At 40.7% G+C, this 13,598-nt stretch overlaps 1 protein-coding gene across 2 annotated transcripts; it reads right to left on the reverse strand.

Moving 5' to 3' along the window:
- Positions 1 to 257: 257 nt before the first annotated feature.
- Positions 258 to 12,730, reverse strand: USP44 (ubiquitin specific peptidase 44). Of its 2 annotated transcripts, XM_053407475.1 has the most exons (7): positions 12,625 to 12,721; positions 11,914 to 12,003; positions 6,568 to 8,067; positions 4,133 to 4,331; positions 3,205 to 3,313; positions 1,654 to 1,859; positions 258 to 1,133 (listed from the first exon to the last, which is right to left on the reverse strand). In XM_053407475.1, the coding sequence occupies exons 3-7, from the start codon at positions 7,990 to 7,992 to the stop codon at positions 934 to 936; spliced, it is 2,139 nt and encodes a 712-aa protein (XP_053263450.1). In that variant the 5' UTR covers positions 7,993 to 8,067; positions 11,914 to 12,003; positions 12,625 to 12,721; the 3' UTR covers positions 258 to 933. The 2 variants fall into 2 exon arrangements, with proteins under 2 accessions (XP_053263450.1, XP_053263449.1); XM_053407474.1 differs by lacking the exon at positions 11,914 to 12,003 and having other exon boundaries at positions 12,625 to 12,730.
- Positions 12,731 to 13,598: the final 868 nt, after the last annotated feature.

Consider the following 13,598-nt stretch of genomic DNA (forward strand, 5'->3'; position numbering starts at 1 on the left):
GTAAGTCTGTCCCTCATGCTGGTTAGGAAGTGCTGAAGAATTCAGAAGGATTTTTCCCCCCCACGCAGAGCAGCAGGCAGTTAAAAAAATTAAGCTCTTACCAATAAAAAAACCTCTTGCTTTGCTTATACAAAACAAATCACAGCCCACAGTACTCCTAAGTTTCACTTACACAGCTTCACTTCTTACATAGCCTATGGTCCTCAAGAAACAGATAAAAGACAAATAGAGCAACACAAGATTTTGTGAGGGCACTATCAGATTTGGGGTGTTTTATTGATACAGTTGAGAGGGGTAATAATTTGCCAGTTATTCTTCCCCTAGCACTGAGCAGTTGCATACACCGAATAAATATCTTGTTGCTTCTCCCCAGGACTTAGTGACTGAGTAGATAATATGGTTTACCAAATGGAGGTAGGAAGCAGAGTTGTATTTTGCTCTCTGCAGGACTTTTCAGTTCAGAGGGGAAAGCAAAGTTCTACATTTTATACCATCTTATTTTTTTATAATTCTGTGGAAGCAAGACATATGCCTGCAATGACTGGTACTTCAGGAAACATGGTATAAAATGCACATTTTTTATAAAAAAAATTCCAAAATTACACAAGTTGCTCACCAAAATTCCTTATCTATGTTTTCTACACCAAAATATCAAAATATAAAAATGCTGAGAAACAGCTTGAGGTAAGATTTAACAATTCAAATGGCAAATTTCTTTTAAAAAAATAGCTATACAGATATCCTAGTAATTTTGGAAGTTAACTACCATCAATAAAAAGTATTTATACTAAAAAAAAAAATTCCCCAAAACAAGTTTTCAGCTAGTACAAAAGGGTATGAAGATACATTGTACAATACTGCACTTACTCATCTCAACACATGTACAAGTGACAACTCTCAGACTTGTACTGTACATATTAAATTGGCTTTGGATTAGCTGTTACTATCTGCACTGGAACAATTAACCTCAGTATTTGGCTGTTTTCCAGATGGTGAGTCAAGAGCTGAAACTTTACAGTGTCCATTTGCCTGAGTAATTCGTTGAGTATAAAACAAGATGTAGGCCTGGGCCTTGCATACTTCTTCCATAGTGCACATGTTGAGCTTGGAATCATTGCAATGAACCCAGAATCCTAGAAGACAAGAGCAATAAAAGTATTGCAGCACTGGTTCTTGTAACAGATCAAAGGATTTTATGTATTGCAATATAAGAATACTACATTGTACACAGAAATAGCTGTACTCCCCCAACCAAAAGGATATATGCAGAAATGTCCAAATGACAGGATGGCCTCTTTGTGCAGCATTCATTACAATTTTATAAGATTCCCCTGTTTAAAAGTATTGAGTTTAGGGAATGAAATATTCAATGAAATATTCATGCTGGCAAAATGATTAGCACTAGCACAATGGGACTCCCTGCCCCATGCACCACCCAAAAAACTACTTTATGGGATTGGGAGAAACCCCAGAAAAGATTTAGAGGGAATACAGTGGGGCGGGGGCATTACAGTTGCACAAAGAGAAATCCTTGCCCTGATGGAACCTTCTCTTTAACAATATGTCGAATATAACCCTTCTGTTGTGGCAGTGCAAGCCACTGTATCTAAAAGGCAAGCTTAAATTGGATTTCAGATTCAAATTTGTTTGTACCTCCTTCTGAGTTATAGCAATAGGCAGTGTAGTGTCCTGAGCCAAAACCTTTCCCATGATGCATCACAACAGCAGACAGGTCATAGGTAAAGCAATCTGGAACAAGGGACTTGAGAGATTCTCTGCAGCAATAGGGCTCCATGTTGAGCGTCTGATCAAAGCTGACGTGCACACCAATCTTCTCACGATGATTACGTCCTGACCATCTTGGGTGATGAAAAGTATAAAAAGGTTATTTTCTATTTCTTGTTCTGTAGGGTACCTTCAACATAACTAGAAGTTACAAAATCTCTATTTGTGGGCTAAAGCCTGTGAGTATGTGTAGGATACACAGTGTGGAAGCATAATTATAGGGCACCTTGTAGGCTAAGTCCTGCCGTCTGCAAAGTGCAGGAAATTCACAGGAGAATCCACAATAATAGTCTTTCCAGTCGCTACTAGAGAACCGTAAGTGAGAGAGAGTCCAACACTCTTACAGATTATTAGTTTCATTGTAGAACACTTTCTGTTGGAGGTTTCTTTTAATCCTGTAACTTATGCCCACTAGATCAAGTCCTCATTTGCAAGACACTCCTTCGTATCTGAAAAATTGCTTTCTTTATGTCCAGTGCAGAAGTTGGTTCCCTCACAACCACTCCCTCTGTGACAAATTTGACTGGTTTGTTCAAACCCAATTGACAAATACAGTCATACCTCGGGTTAAATATGCTTCAGGTTGAACGTTTTCAGGTTACGCTCCGCGGCAACCCGGAAGTAACGGAACGCGTCACTTCTGGGTTTCGCCGCTCGCGCATGCGCAGATGCTCAAAATGATGTCATGTGCGGAAGCAGCGAATCGCAACACGCGCAGACGGCAGACGCGGGTTGTGTTCACTTCAGGATGCGAACGGGGCTCCGGAACAGATCCCGTTCACATCCAGAGGTACCACTATAAAATGTTTTTCTCTAATGCTACTGGTTCCTTAGGGATTTCCAGTCACAGACCCTGAGAGGGCCATTTAAGAGTTTCATAGAAGGGAGAATTTCACCAGTTGTGCCTTCCCCAATCATTCCCTAGAAGTAACAAGAAAATCTGAGGGAATTATTCCCTGCTTTGTAATTTACAAAGCATCTGTCTTTCCTATAGACTCTATGCTTCCTAGGGTCTCTTCCCACTTAAGATTTGCTTCACAGTGGTGTTTCTTGTCCCTGAGGCATATACAAGGTCTTAATTTAAGTCAAACAACTTTGCCTCACAGAAGACAGGCTGCTAACATTTGGATACTGACAACTTCATTCCTTGAGCACCTGAAATGTTCAGGAACACCTCAATATTCACACCAGTTCAAATCATTGTCAGAAGCGTCATCAAATTCCTTTAATGCAAACCAGTATTGATAACAGGCATAATATCCCTTGGGTTCTGGGTGGAGCGCACATTTTTATTGTCAAGAAGCATTCTTTATAATCTGACTAAATATACAGATCTATTTTTTTAAAAAAGAAAACATTGAGAGAAGGTTGCCAGCCCATTTTCCTTAATATGATAGCAAAGGTAGTTCACTACAGTACCTGAACCGCTTAAGGTGTAACCGCAGAACTTGAGGTAGTCGGCATACCATAAGTTGCTTCTGTGCTTCTGTGAGTATAATGGGCTTAGAAGAAAACTTCCTTCGTTTTGCTATGACAAGAAAAAGAAAATCCTCCACTCATATTCACAATAGATGCAAGTTGTAGAAAAAATAAATCAATGCACTTTGGATAATACATGCCAAACATAGGTTGCCTCAGTCTAGACTAGAGCTTCTCAACTAAGCATTGGTTTAGAAGAATTTCTGTGTGTACAGTCAGCTTAGCAGGAATCCATTTTGGAGATATATTGTGGAAACATTACTTGAACTTAAAGAACATTCAATATACAACTTTATATCAGTTATGTGGGGGTTGAAGATTTTCTGCAGAAAAAAACTAAGTTTGTGAATTGATACCAATTGCAAATAATTAGGAAAGCATGGCATTTTCAGAATTTCTAGCCTTGTTTACTATAAGCAAATAAAATAAACCAAATTAGGGCATCAGAAAATTTTATGAAATGAAAAATTTCTAAATAATACATTTCAATGCAATTTAGTTCAAAAAATTCCAGAAAACCCTTATTACAGGTGTATATGTTGGTGTAAAATGCGATGAGCTCCAGTGTGGATAATGTACTCATGCAATCCTGAGATGAGCACATGATATAAATACTAAAAAAAAAGGTACAAATGTAGATTGATAGTTTTGTTCCTTGAGATTACCTTTATATATCATATGACCTTATACTGTGAGCTCAAGGGACTGTTCACATCTTGTTTTGCACATTTAACAGATGCACAAATAAGAGGTAATTTTTCTGATTGTGATGGTTAAAAATGTACTGGCAGTATCTATGCTCTTAACCAAAGCTAGGCCACATGTTACATGAAAGTCAGGTGCCCGAGTACATGCTGCCTTTACTCACTGTTGCACTGATCACAGGCATATATCTTTCCTTCCAATGCTTCAGTTTCTGTAAACTTGGCCAACATTTCCGTCAACAAGCATGGATGCTGACAGGTTGTCTCCTTTCCATTGCAGTGGTATCGTTCAGGAAATTCCAGTGACAGATCCCAGAAGGGTTCTATAGTATTAGACTTATTATCACACGCAAGACACGTTACCTGTCAAGACCAAAAAAAAACACTTAATTTGACTCTCTAGCCCTCCCTTCTTTTGCAAGTGAATGTGCATACATATTGCAGATGTGAAGAGGAGGGGTGGAGCAATCCAAAACCCCAATCCTTCACACTGGAGGGGGTCTGGACAGAGTGGGAGGGGTCCCCCTGCCCAGCCCTGGTTAGTTCCACTGATGAAGAAGGGCATTTTGGGGATGGACTGGACCAGCATGAGATCTGCTGCAGTCAAGCAACGGCAACGGGCCCAATCCATGGTGGGAACGGACGCAATGAAGTGGCATTGGCCAGCGCAAACACTGAGACTATGGATGCAGTGCTGCCTGCATGAAGCCCTGTCGCTGGGGTTCAGGGGATTAGGACTGTGGCCTTAGCTGCCTTGTTGCTCTTGAAAGCCTCATCATCATCTTAAAATTGATTACATTTAAAAAAAAATGTAAAATTACAGCTCAGTGACAGTTGATGTCCTTCCATTTGACCCTTCTTTTCAGTTTACATGACCCATCCTGAGAGCTGTTCATAGTGATTTTTCTTTCTCCATAGTTAATTGAAAAATGCTTTTCAACTAGGGCCCCAATTCTGAAAAGCCCTCAGTGCACTGCAAAAAAGCCAGATATGTGATGCTCTTTGTTATTTTCCACTGTAATTAATGCTGTTATTATTCTATCAATAAATATTTTATATATTACCAGTTTAATGTGTTTCATTAGTAGAGAGTCTTAATATTTATATTGTAGTCATTTTAGTATTTCCAGTGGGGGGGGGGCAAAAGATACAATTTTTTATATACAAGTAATGAAACAATGTATCTTGAAAGGGAAAATTAAGTGGGCATTCATGGGTATGGTGCAAAGGTTTCTAGGAAACAAGTCTAAAGTAGCTGAAAACTAGCAAATGCAAGGTAAAGCAAATGAGAGGAGCGGAACAAGAAGTAAAATACCCCTCAATGATTAATCAAACTGCTGAAATCTAGGGATAGAACAATAGTGCAATTGCATTATTATGCTGACTGTGAAACTGCGGGCCCAGGTGAAGTTTCCAAACCCAAGCAGTTCAACTCCATAGGGCAGGCATCCCCAAACGCAGCCCTCCAGATCCCTAGCTAACAGGACCAGTGGTCAGGGATGATGGGAATGTTAGTGACTCAAGCAAGGTTCTCCTGCGTACAGGCTTCTGTACATGAATTACCACAAAATACAGTAAGTACTTACAAGCTCCCGGTAGTATTTTTAATACCATTTAGGAATCCGTACATCAAAACTACAGAGGGCATTCTGATAAGTTATTATAGTTGCAATTAACAGACCAGAGCAGTCCCAGTAAAATCAGTGGTGATGCTCCGAGATCAGTGAATTGTGCAGAAAATTGCTTGAAATGCTATTACTCTCACTTCCTTAAAGATAAAAATCAAGCTGACAGAAGGCTGATTAGATTAACTCTTTTAGATGAGTACATTTTCATATACAGCAAAGTATCAAATACATGTGAATTTAAATCATTAGATTTTTACTGCGTATGAAGTAGAAAAGTTATAACAGCTGCAGACACTTATTCTACTGGCATGCATTATACAAACATCCCAATTCAGTGATGGAAATTTAAGTCAGCTTTGACCGGAAAGCCCCATGTTCCAGATCTCAATTATCTTAGTATGGGTCTCAAGTCACAACAACCTGCAGCAAGTTGCATGTTTTTACTACACATAAAAAGTGTTTGATTTATAAGAGGCTAATAATTACTCTATTTTTTTCTCCTGGAGTAGTAGATTATGCTGTTTAATTTTATCAGTGCTTAAAGAAAATAATTAAAATAGAAAGGAAAGCTGGTTTAGATGTTGGTTTAGTAGCACTCTGATATGGTCATGCCATGAATGATCAGTATGCTCTCCGGAAGAGTAATGGAGATACTCCCTTCCAACAGCCATACCTTTAGCCTCCAACTTAATGTCTTCTTGCAAGCTTGAAATAAATGAATAGCTGTAACTACCAACAATCAGTACCTTTCTGTATCTGACAGTATTCTATATTTTCTTGTGCGTTCTTTAAAAAGTTATTTTCTGACACTTAATCTACACAATCCATGAAGGCAATATATTTAAAATATTTATTAAAAGAGACTACACCCCACTCCAATGATAACAGTAAAACGAGTCTTCATTTTGACCCATTAATCTACATTAATATTTTTAATCACTGCAGAGCTTTGTGAATGCAACACAACATACCTGGCTTAAAAGCTGTCCATGAAAAATTGTATTGACCACATTCAAAACCTGTTTGATGAGTTTCCTTTGAGAAGTGGGGATGAGGGCTGGGCATTTTGTACGAGCTGTCTCCAATTCTTGCTGTACTTTATCCAAAAGTTCACAGAGAAATTCCTGAGCATCTTGCTGGGCATAACCACGAAAAGCTGGGATTAGTCTCCACACAGAATGGAGCATGGCAAATGGAGATACCAAAGCCCACTTGCCAGACCACATGACTTGAAACAATGTATGCAGCTCATGACAAAGAGAAATGTACTTTGAGCTTGGCTCCTTAGGCTGAATAAGTTCCATATTTCTGCTATTTGACGCTCCACCACTTAAGCCTGATGAAACACTAGATCGCCTTGCAGAAGACTCCTTGTCCTTAAATTGACTTTTGTTCACATGAAATATAGAGCCGGCAGATGGAGAATGCTTAGAAGATGATCTTGTTTTGCCATTGGCTGCAGCTGCTAACAACTCTTGAGTTTGGTTCAAATCAAGCTTTAAAAAACATTCCCGAAATATGAGCAAATGACTCAATACCTGGAGAACAGAGTTCATATAACATGTATTCCCCAAGTTTCGTAATCCTGTTACACCGGGAGTCACAGTAGGCCTTCGTTTAACTGGAGAGTCATTAATTTTTTTTAATTTTACATCATCTGAGGTAGCTGTTACTTTCAGTTCTACAGCAGAGTCCAAATTCTGTGACATTTTTAGTGCATAGAGTGATATTTTTGAGGATTCCTTATTTTGATTTTGCAAGCGAAAGCTCTTTCTTGGAGGCATTTTTTCCATTTCTTCTTTCAACTGGCGCTTTCTCTCTTCTCTTTTCTTCTTAGCATTGATCCTTCTTTCTTCTGCTTCTTCCCTTAGCTTCTCTTCTTCTAAAACCCTTTTCCCACTTGGTGTCAGTTCAAACCAAGATCTAAAAACTTTGCCCATTAATGCATGCCTCCTGTGCCATAGAGCTGTGAACATACGGTCTTGATTACGAAGCAAGGCTTGAGCACTATTATGGGAAAGGTAATCACTTGTGCCCATCGATCGCAAAATCCTGCCACTGCGAGTAGTACAGTCATAATTCTGACTCTTGATTGCATTTAATGTACTTCGCAACAGCTTTAAATCACCAGTTGCATTATCATTAAGAACATAGTCATCACAAAGGTAGCAGAAAACATACAGCTCATTCACTTCTAATGCCACTGGATGACTGCTTTCCTGAAAGTGCTTTAGTGCATGTTCTTCAATGTATCTTCCACAAGCAACATGTGAGCAGCTGAGGCAGGCCCATACAGATTCTGTAGTATTGCATACCATGCAATGCCACTTGTGAGGATTTACAATGGAATGGTCTTGGGCAAGCCGAAGTCTTCCTACATGTTTACACTTATCCATTCTCAATACTATAATGTTAATGAAATGCTACAGAAATTCATCTTCCAAAGGGTTTCTCAGTCTTTGCATTTTGACCTGCAAGCGGAAACAAAAGTTAGCTTCAGCTTTTTTTAGGACGTAAGAAGAATCCGCTGAATCAGATCAAAGACCCACCTAGTCTAGCGCCCTGTTCTCAGAGTGCCCAGCCAAATGCCTCCAGCAAACCTGAAAGCAGGACATGAACTTAGCAGCACTCTCCTCACTCATCCTCTACAACAACTGGCCTCAGAGGCATACCACCTTAGATGCAGAAGCAATCATTCCTTGTAACCATTGGTGGCAGTTTTCCTCCATTCCAGAGCATGGCGTTGGACTAGATGACCCTTGGGGTCCCTCTCCCAACTCTATGATTCTATGAATTTGTCTAACCCCAATTTAATGCTGTCCAAGTTGGCAGCCTACAATCCATCTTATGATAGTGAATTCTATGTCTTAACTATGGACTGTGTGAAGTACTTCCTTTTTTTGTCCTGTAACTTCCAACACTCAGCTTCACTACATGATCCTGGGTTCTAATACTATGAAAGGAAGAGGGGGGAAAACTTATTTCTATCCACCTGCTTCACTTAATACATAACTGTACACACCTTTATCATGTTCCTCCTTACGCCAAATGTCAAAATCGTTCCCCATAGGAATAAATTCTTCAGTATGGCAGAACCTTTTCCGTCTATCTGAAAATTTGCCCTAATCAGCATGAAGCATCAGTTTAAGACACATCTATTTAATAAATCACGGCTCAAGGTGGTCCACTGACAAATATTAGGATGGGGCACAGCACTTACACTTGTCACTACATCTGTATACCATGACAAACAAGCCCCATGTGCCCTTGTAAAGGAAGAATATGAAACTTTAGCCTGACAAGGACTCAAACTTTACTGGATACTCCCATTGTTTCATTAGCACATATCATTCTGTTCAGCGTTGCACCTATTCCTATCTACTGAATTACAACTTCATAAACATAGCATTTTAAAAACTCAGTTTAGAAACACTTTTTTTAATTAGCTAAGCAGTGTACATTAATTAGTATAAAATATTTATAATTAAATACTGATAATAATAATCAGGCTTTAAAATGCTGATAAAAATCAACAGAATCTTAAGAACAATAAACATAATTAAATTAAATGTCTGGGTAGGCTTCCTTAAACAAGGAGGTTTTTAGCAGGCATAAAAATCCCCACAAAAAACAGTGCAATGAAGACACCTGCCTGATATTGATAGGCACAGAGTTCCAAAGCATAGATGCTGACACATACTAAAATATTTTCCTCACAAGTGCAGAATGGATATTATATGGCACTTGTAAAACTGCCAGTACCACAGCTCGAAGAGGTCAAGTAGGCACATATGGAGTGGCAATACTTCAAGTAAAAGAGTTGATGGTTTTATATACTAACTGAAACAAGCCAGAAGCCAGGAGAGTTCTGTGAGCAGAAGTATTATATGTTGACAGGATCTTACTCCTGTCAGCAATTGTGCTGCAGCATGTTGTACTAACTGTAGTTTCCAGATCACGCACAAGGAAAGCCTCACATAGAGCACACTGTAATAATTCAACCATGACTTTACCAATGCTTGGCCTACTGTGCTCAAACTATTCTGGTCCAGGGACAACAGCAGCTCCCGTCAACAGTCGGAGTTGATAAAATTATTATTATTTATTCAATATCTATACCGCCCTACACCCGAGGATCATAGGGAGGTTTACAATATAAAAACACAAATATGTATAACATAGTAACAAACAAAAACAACACAGCCGGTTTAAAGGGCCATAGATAAAAGGCACCCCTGTGGATTTTGCACCACAGACAATTTGCTGAATTTTCCCTCATGGGGTCCAACTTACAAACAGTTGGGACTCAAGCTCAGCTTACTTTTTCTCATTCAGTCACCAGGCATAATTGAACATAGTTTAATAAGATGTGCATTATGCCATTTTATGTATAAATCACCCTGATAATTATTAGATTCTTTCTTTCCCTTCTACCTTTAGCCATTTTTTGTTAAATAAAAAGTCCAAAATTCTTAAGTCTTTTCATTGTAGATTCTAATGCAAGAGTAAAAAAATGAATATAAAAATGCAACAAAAATGCTTTCCTACAGTTAAATAAACAGAATACCTATACATCAAGGTTTTCTGGCTCATGTCTTAAATACAATTTTGAAATAACTGAGCAAATAGCCTCAATATATATCATTTCACTTTAAATACAGTCCTTCTACCTGCTGTCCTACCTCACTGACAAAATGCAAAAGTAAAAAGTAATCATTCCTTCTTTGGCCTCTACACATCATTAAATAATCACAGAACAGGAATTTTTAATATGAAGTAGAAAGTTAAATACAAATGCAGTAGCTTAACTTATTACTAATACAAATAGGCACTCAGTGCTAGATGCAAGTCAAAAAATATGAACTCCTATTATCATAAATCAGTATTTACACACAGGACTCAAATTATTTTCATCACTAAGCATCACATTGTTTAAAGGAACAATTCCCAAACTGGTGCAGTGCAGATGTCAAGCACAGAAAGTAAGTTACAAATGTTAAGAGCTGTGTAGTAGAAATTAAATGGTGAATGTTAGCATGTATAACCAATACATGATAAATCTGGTCTAGTACTTTAAAATTACGTCTTAGCAGTACATTCCTATACATTAGGAGTAAGCTCCAGTGAATTCAATGAACTTACTCCCAGTTAAGTTTGTATAGGATTACAGCCTAACAGCACAATCCTAACTATGTCTAGTCAGAAGTAAGTTGTATTGAATTCAATGGGGCTTACTCTCAGATAGGCAGGGGAAGGTGGGGGTATAGGGGGGAATTAACATCTTACTACAATCATTTACTTCCTACAATGAAAAGTGTTTCTTTGGCTGCAATCCTAACTATGTCTACTCAGAACTACAATTCAAAGTGGCTTACACCCAGGTATGTGAAGTTAAGACTGCACCCTGAAACCTAGATCTTCATGACCTTTCCTTGTAATAAAGTTCATGTACTACCAAAGTAATTTAAGTACATAAAAACTTAACAAATCTCAACCTTTTAGCATTATAATCACTTGCCATCATTAAAGTCACAAACTTTTGTGTAAAATATACTACATGCAGTACTCCTTTCTACATAATCACTGTTAACCCAAAATTCTGTAAATAATAGGCTGGCTTTTTTGCATACAGTTTTGTTTCACTCCAATTTACATTTAACTGCAGCTCCATGCTGACCAATTAGGAAATCTACTAGTTCACATTGTTTCATAGATTTCCCCCTCCCATTATCTTCTGATACTTTTTCAATGAGTTTTATGCACACAAACCCTAAGTAACAAAGATTCAAAAGGTATGCCTTATTGTCAGTTACTCAACACAACAGAAGAGTTCAAGTGTGGGGCCAAGTGTGGATGCTTATTCTAAGAATGATATTATAAATCATATAAGATTTATTAAGAAAATGTTTCCTCTACTCATTCTGGTCACTAGCTTTTTTTTTTTAACACATTCATTTGTGATACTCCTATCAGTGGATGTTCTTTAAGAAATTGTGTTTGCAGACACAGCCTTCAGGTGCATAATCAAGATCACTTAAGATATATTTAGTAGTCCTTTGCATTCTCAATCAGGATAGTTAAGGGACAGTAAATAGACAAGTTTCTCCTATTTATCTTTCTTCTAATCTGTTCACCTAATCTATGTCAGCTATTACCAACAGGAAGTATTCCAGATCAATGAGGTTGCAGGTGCCAACTTCCAAAATACAAGAAATATGTAAGGAAGGGTGGATGTAAGTAAGATGAGACTTATTAATTCAGAGGAAGTGACAACATACTGAGTGTATTAACCTCGACTTTCAAAAGCCACTACAAACCTATTCCAGGTGCAACAAGTGCTTCCTTTGAAAGATAAGAGTTACATCTCTGAAAGTAAACATCTCAACAGGTCCGCAGAAATCTGTTCCCTTTAAAATAAATAAATAAATCAAGGCAGAAGTAAAAGCTAGACACCCATTTCCACAGCATAAAAAGTTTTTAACACACTTCCTTCCTATCCCACCATCTCAAAACGAAAACGTCTAGTCATCCAGAACCGGCTTTAACCTATGGAGGCCGATAACATGGGGACCGTCTCCACACGAGCAAGTTACCTATAAAACATTTGTGCGCGCGTGAATCAAGATGCACACCGGGGAACCAGTCCACTCGCAATTATTTAAAAGGATGCAGCTAATCCAGCGCCCCCGACCAGCGCCCCCGGGACTCCCAGCACTCCGAGGGGCGCCTCCGAGCCCCCTCTTTCTCGTCCCAGGATAAGGGAAGGAGCCTCTCGACGGGATGGCGAAGAAGCCGAGGGAGAGAAGTTTCTCCTTCCCGGCTCCTTCGAAGAGGCGCCAAAACCCCAGCTCGGGAGCGGGGGCTTCCCGGGTGACGGGAAGAGCAGCGGAGGACACTACTTGGAAGAAGTAACGGGCTGCTGCCTCGCTCTCGGAGCACCTGGCATCCCCCGGCTGCCCCCGACCGGACCCCCCACGCCACCCCGCCTCCCGGAGCGCCTGGGTGCGCCAGAGCCCGCCAACTCTCACCGGACCGGCTCGAGCCATGTCCCTCTGCTTGCGGCGCGCTCCCGCTCAGCCGCTCAGCCCCTCGCGCAGCCGTCGTCCCCGGCGCCAGCGCCCGCCAGCAGCAGCCGCCGCCATCTTGTGCTCCCCGCGCCTCCAGCTTTTCAGTGTCACAAGCAACCGCCCCCTCGGCTGCGTCAGCGCCGCGCCTCCCTCGAGCGGCTCTCTCGCTCGCACACGCAGCGGGGATCCCGCGGGCGGCGCTTGCCTCGTGGTCCTCGGTGGAGTCCCGCTCGAGCGTCTCTCTCTCGACCTGCCATAATAAGAGCCCTTCGCCATGTGCTGCCTCCGCCTCCTCTTTGGGGGTTACTATTGAGCCAAGGTGGGACATGGGAAGCTGCCTGGCACCGAGTTCAGACCATTGGCCCATTCAGGCTCAGCATTGTGGTCACTGACTGGCAGCGGCTCTTCGGAGTTTGGGACAAGGGTCTTTCCCAGGGATCCCTGCCAGGCGGTGCCTCAGATGCGTCTGCTGCACCGCGGCCCTTTCTGAAGGTGAAGTCTGGCGGCCTGGCTGCCGCCCGCCCCAATGCATAAGGTGGCCTTGGATTGGGTCCCTGCTCCTCTTCTTCTCAGCGTACAAAGAGGACAGGAGCGACTGAACGCTGTTGGGGCACCACACAGAGAAGGTGGAGTGTATGGAGGCTCCCGCAACCGAGCAGCCTCCTCTTGCCAAGACTCTTTGGGCGCTACAGCAGGAGTGGAAGCTGATCTTGCTCTTCATTTGCTTATGTGCTTTTTCCGGACATCCATCCTTCCCGGTCAAGCTGCCCAAAGAGAAGAGCGAGCGAGCAGAGGCGCCAATTGCCTCTGTAATAATGGTCAGCCCTCCTCCTCTGCTGTTCCTGGGCAGCCCCACTTGGCCTAACTAACTTTGCAGAGGGAGAGTATTTACATTTCTTGTTTTAAAACTGAGTGCCATCGAATATAAGAAATAA

Source organism: Podarcis raffonei, chromosome 10, assembly GCF_027172205.1.
Source record: "Podarcis raffonei isolate rPodRaf1 chromosome 10, rPodRaf1.pri, whole genome shotgun sequence".
NCBI lineage: Eukaryota > Metazoa > Chordata > Lepidosauria > Squamata > Lacertidae > Podarcis > Podarcis raffonei.